This window comes from Saprolegnia diclina (assembly GCF_000281045.1).
Source record: "Saprolegnia diclina VS20 unplaced genomic scaffold supercont1.166, whole genome shotgun sequence".
Taxonomy (NCBI): Eukaryota; Oomycota; class Saprolegniomycetes; order Saprolegniales; family Saprolegniaceae; genus Saprolegnia; species Saprolegnia diclina.
The window spans coordinates 51,803-56,671 of NW_008246233.1; the positions used below are offsets into that span (position 1 = coordinate 51,803).

The 4,869-nt window shown below is 59.4% G+C and overlaps 3 protein-coding genes across 3 annotated transcripts; 2 read left to right on the plus strand and 1 right to left on the minus strand.

Moving 5' to 3' along the window:
* Positions 1–43: 43 nt before the first annotated feature.
* On the minus strand, positions 44–243 carry SDRG_16952 (hypothetical protein; the record flags this gene model as incomplete). The annotated part of the gene is made up of 1 exon (XM_008623178.1): positions 44–243. A coding segment is annotated over one exon (198 nt), but the record flags the coding sequence as incomplete, so codon positions are not given.
* Positions 244–313: 70 nt separating this feature from the next.
* SDRG_16953 (hypothetical protein) lies at positions 314–2,554 on the plus strand. Its single transcript, XM_008623179.1, has 8 exons — positions 314–726; positions 774–888; positions 932–1,120; positions 1,220–1,386; positions 1,439–1,532; positions 1,579–1,932; positions 1,980–2,222; positions 2,265–2,554. The coding sequence occupies exons 1-8, from the start codon at positions 350–352 to the stop codon at positions 2,508–2,510; spliced, it is 1,785 nt and encodes a 594-aa protein (XP_008621401.1). The 5' UTR covers positions 314–349; the 3' UTR covers positions 2,511–2,554.
* A 1,771-nt stretch (positions 2,555–4,325) lies between these two features.
* Positions 4,326–4,801, plus strand: SDRG_16954 (hypothetical protein). Its single transcript, XM_008623180.1, has one exon. It carries the CDS (start codon positions 4,340–4,342, stop codon positions 4,721–4,723), a length of 384 nt encoding a protein of 127 aa, XP_008621402.1. The 5' UTR covers positions 4,326–4,339; the 3' UTR covers positions 4,724–4,801.
* The last annotated feature ends 68 nt before the right edge of the window (positions 4,802–4,869 follow it).

Below are 4,869 nucleotides of genomic sequence, written 5' to 3' on the forward strand. Positions count from 1 at the left end.
TTGAAAGTCGGCGCGCATCGCGGCCGCGTGCTCGGCGAGGTACGTGTCGACGGCGGCTTGCGACGGCGCTGTGTACCGGCTGCGGAATGTCGTTGGGTGGCACTGCTCAAACTCGGCCTTGGTAAAGCAGCCCGTCGCGAGCATGTCCTGGAGGTGCCCGCCGCGCATGTAGGCGAGCAGCAATGTGACACTCTCGGCGTCGCAGTAGTTGGTCACTTCGTACACGACCGTTGTCGTCGCCATAGCTGGCTGCCTTTCCAAGATGGCCGTTTGATTTATTTTCGGCATGTTGGCATTCTCCAACATGGCATGTGCCGCAAATACGAGGCAAGGTTCATTGCCGGATCTGATGCTCGGGTGCTCATACAGCGCCGACCTCGCTTGGGTCGTGGCCACCGCGACCGCGTACGCGACGGGCTCGGCCGCTGGGCTTGGCCTCATGACGTCGCTGGGCGTTGCCTTTATGATCACGTGGTACAGCCTCCGGACGCTCGATCGGTACGCGTTCACCGCCCTTTTGCACGCCGAGGTCGGCGTCTGGGCATCGTCGCCGACACTCGCCGTGGCCTTGCGCCTTGTCGACGGCGCCTTCCACATTGTGCTGCCGTGCTATCTGCTCGTCAAGTACTTGGACGCGATTCAGCTCTGGATGAGCCCACTGTCGCTCGGCTTGGTCTACGTCGTGCACCACCCGAGCCTGGTGATGCCAACCGTCGTGTCTCGCCTGTACATCGTATCTCACGCTACGCGCCCTCTCTCACTGTGCGCGGTAGGCACCTGCCGTACGAGTTTACACCGCCGCGCTCGCCGCAGTTTTGGGCCGCCCTGTACAAGATGGAGCTGCTTCTGTGTACTAGCGTGCCCATCTTGGCCTGTCTTGTCTGCGCCGTACACCCGGTCCCTTGTCGAGTCGCAGCTCATATGTGTCTAGCGCTCGTTCTTCATGTACTCGCTTACGCTGCTCATTGGTGCCATTGTCATGACCATGCAAGTGCTGCGGTCGCTTCTGCTACCAAAGATCCGCGGCGCGGCCGCCACCATCATGCACCGTCTCCTCCAGCACGGCGAAATCCAAGTTGCCAACCCCGATGCGACAACAACAGTCCCCGATACACCCTGGGTACGTCGTCGCCTCTTGTCGTCGCTTATTTTTGTCAATTTTTTGTTCATTTTTGCTCATTTTTGCTCATTTTTGCTCATTTTTGCTCATTTCTCGCAGGACATTGTTGTGCAAGACCACGCGTTCTGGCTCGACTGGATGAGTGACGGGCTGGTCGCGATTGGTGACTCGTTCGTCTCGGGGCAGTGGGAGGTCAACCCGAACGGCCAGCAGACACTCGACTCGATCGTGCTTCGGCTGTTGACACTGCCCGTCGAGGCGCGCCGGTAGCCTCCATTTTGATCGTATCCCACGTGTCGATTTCGTTGTGGACTGTAGAGAAATGTACCAGTCGTGGTACGCACGCGTCGTGTCGCTTGCGGCGCGCATCTTTAGCTACCCGCCGTCGTCGGCCGGACTCATTGGCGCGCCGGTACAATGCACTACGTTCTGATGGCTAGCGTTTACGCAAGGTACAGGTGGCCGAGCAGTACGACGTGAGTGCGACGTTTCGTCAGCCGTACATGGCATCGAGCCCGTACTTTTTTCACGGGTTTGGCCTCTGGGCGTCGCCGCACGACACCGTCGTCGAGGCCCAAGAGCGCACGCTGCACATGATGGCGGAGAAGCTCCAGCTGCAGCCCGGCGACCACGTGCTGGACCTGCACCTCGCCTCGTGCGGTGGCGTCGGTGTCTTCTTTGCCAAGTACTACAACGTGCATGTGCTCTCGATCCTCGGGTCGCGGTCGGACGAAGCGATCGCTGTCAAGATTGCGCAGCGCGCCGGGCTCACGGACCAAGTGCACCGGCTCGTGGTCGAGCCCGGCTTGGACGTACAACCGCCAAACGCTTGTGCGCGCTGACGGCGACGCCTTTGTAGGTGGCGCACGCACTGAGCACACTCTTGCCGAAGCGGTTCCAAGCGATCGCGGCCGGCCACGTCCTCGAAGTGCTGCCGGCGATGGAGATGCCGCGGCTGCTCTCGCTCCTCCGCGACAAGTTGTCTCAAAATGGCCGACTCTTGCTCGACTTTGTCGCGTCGCCGACACGCGCCAACACGCACGCGTGGTCCAACAAGCACATTGTACCGCGGCAGCCGTTTGTGGCGGTGTCCTACTCGACGGTATTCATGTCGTCCTGGTGAGTGCTGAGACGAGAGGGGTAGGTCAAGGCAGCGCTCGTGTCGGTCGGCTGGACCATTCTCGAGGCGCATTCGTACGCTGACCACTACGACAAGACGTATGTGGCCTGGAACGACGCGTTCCAAGCGACGTGGACCGAGAGCTATGTGCGCGAACTGCCCGAGAGCTTTCGCCGGACGTGGGAGTTTTACCTCCTGCACACGGCCGCTTGCTACCGCGCTCGCAACCTCCAGGGCTACCAAGTGACGCTGCAGCCGTCCTCGCTGTGAGACGAGCCATGATTGAAGAAATGCATTGTACAATGTTTTTTGTTGTTGTGGCATAAGGCTGCTGCAAAGGCTGTGGCTAAGGCTGTTGTATGCATCGATATGTCAGAACATTCTTGTCTGTGCTAGGATCTTGGCTAGTCGCAGATGACCCGAGTACAACGTCGAATGATGATGGAAGGAGTGCGGCCTGCCCACGGATGGATGTGCGGTTCTCGAGGATGAGTGGTTGGGTTGACCGTCGAGGCCAACTACAAGACACCTCACTGTTACGAAGTGCATTCGTACCGGCCTGCAGGTTGATGTGCCTTTCCGAGCGCCTTCCAGACCTGTGAGCTTCGTCGATTCTTCTTGTGTTGACGCATCGAAAATGGTACCACCGTCCGGAAGGATGACGGACGTGGCGGGCGTCGCCTGTACTAGTATGCAGCGTCAGCAGGCACCTCCCATAGGCGCGTGTAGCGGTGCTGACGGTGTCGTTGCGGGAAGCGGACCTGTCTACAAGCTACGACAAGGGTGCTTCCAGGCACAGGCGCGCAGCAGTGTCCATCTGAGACGCCACCGCACAGCGGCTCTGAACGACGCTGGATCAGCATCCGCACCGGTGCCGGGCTCTGGCACGAAGGCAGGGTTGGCTTGGCATGGCTAATCTCGGCCAAGAAGCGAGTCACGGTAATACGCAGCCTTGCTCCTGCTACCGATGCTAGTACATCCAACACGCTTGCAGCGTGGACCGGGGCATGTCCAAGTGCGCGGGACTATGCAATTGTCGCCCAGTTGCCGATGCGCCGTCCTCATGGGCAAACACCAGTGGCAAAGCGCGTTGGACGTTGTCCTCTTCCCGTCGTCCTCTCCCGCTGCCTCGCCACGTACAAAAAAGAAGAAGGCAACGACCAAGCCGTACGTCTGCCACGTAGACGGGTGCGACCGCCACGGCCTGTGCCACCGGCACGGCGACAGTGAGTCTGCCAGATGCCACCCAGCGCAACCAAGGACCGAGGTCGCGGTTTTTGCATCAAGCATGGCGGCGGCCGGCAGTGTCTTGTAAATGGCTGCCGCAAAATAGGTCGGCGCCAAGGCTTCTGCGATGTCGTCGAGTCGACGCCGGTTCGCACCCTCCATCCATCCTTGCGGTGCATACAAACCCGTTTCTGCCTAGAGTGGGATGGTTGCGTAGTCGAGAACGGCTGGCGGAATCATCGTGGTACTAACGTGAAACAGGAAAGACACTCGTTTGGTTTAGTGTACACCATGAGTGTACACTGCATATAGTCACGCCGCTTGGAACAGATTCGCGCCAGAGGCATTCTGCTGTTGCTCGACTGGATGGACCACTTGCGACCCGTCACCACGTCTGTCTTCGAGAAAGGACGGCCTCGTGGGGTCGGCCATACGACGCTGCACGTTCCCGACGTCTTCTTTCGCACCCAGCAGGTTCGCCGAAGCCTCATTGCCGTGGGACGACGCGCCAGGACTTCAACAAGTTGGGGTTTTGGTGCCGTGCCAAACTCGTGGGACCACGTCCTTGCGCCAACAATCGCCGGATTCCAAGCACATAGCGGCTGCATTAGCACCGCATTGGCCACGTACTTGGTGAGAGACTGGGCCGGTCCCACGTCATCATCCCCCGACACGAGAGCATCTGGCGGCGTTTACTCACAAGAGAGCATACAAAGACCGTATTTAAGTACCGTCCATTGCTGGTCGTGGCGTGAACACGCGCTGCAGCTGGTGTTGCTTCCAGCCGGACGAAGACAGGACACCGATAACTAAACCGCTTCGTATCCTGTAGCATGGTGTGTCATTTTCAATTTTGCACTTGACGTACGACGATGCTTGTGACGCTGCTCCTCAACGAGACGACGCCGCCGACGCTCTTCCGGTCCATCCCGATTTCGTTTCTCCTCAGTACGACCGACGCTACGGACGACGAAGAGAAGCAGATCGACGTCGTCAAGCCCAAGAAGACCGTGCCCAAATACTGCTGCAACATGGACGGCTGCGACCGCGTCTCGCAGCGCTTTGGCCTCTGCCATCGCCATGGCGGCAAGCGCGCGTGCAAGGCCCCCAACTGCGAGTCCAAGGACCGCGGCAGCGGCTTTTGCATCAAGCACGGCGGCGGCCGGCCCTGTGAGATTGCCACGTGCACGAAAAAGGTTCGGCGAAAGGGCGTGTGCGCGCAGCATTTTCGCCAGCTCTACCACGCCTCGCCGTAGTCTAGTATCCTCACACTCTTTTTTATTTAATGTCGATCGACGCCCGCTTTAACGACAACTTGTGCGTCTCTTTACCAGTACAACGTCGTTTGTCTCGCGCTGACAGTAATCTTGGGAAGCTGTCCTGGGACGGTGAGGACCGTAGC

What these genes read in the sequence shown, in the direction of transcription:
- SDRG_16954 (XM_008623180.1), top strand. Translation starts at nt 4,340, where the DNA reads ATGCTTGTGACGCTGCTCCTCAACGAGACGACGCCGCCGACGCTCTTC.
- SDRG_16953 (XM_008623179.1), top strand. Translation starts at nt 350, where the DNA reads ATGCTCGGGTGCTCATACAGCGCCGACCTCGCTTGGGTCGTGGCCACC. An exon ending in TGGCCTGTCTTGTCTGCGCC is followed by an intron (nt 889 to 931) that starts GTACACCCGGTC and finishes ATATGTGTCTAG; the next exon opens with CGCTCGTTCTTCATGTACTC. An exon ending in CAGTCCCCGATACACCCTGG is followed by an intron (nt 1,121 to 1,219) that starts GTACGTCGTCGC and finishes CATTTCTCGCAG; the next exon opens with GACATTGTTGTGCAAGACCA.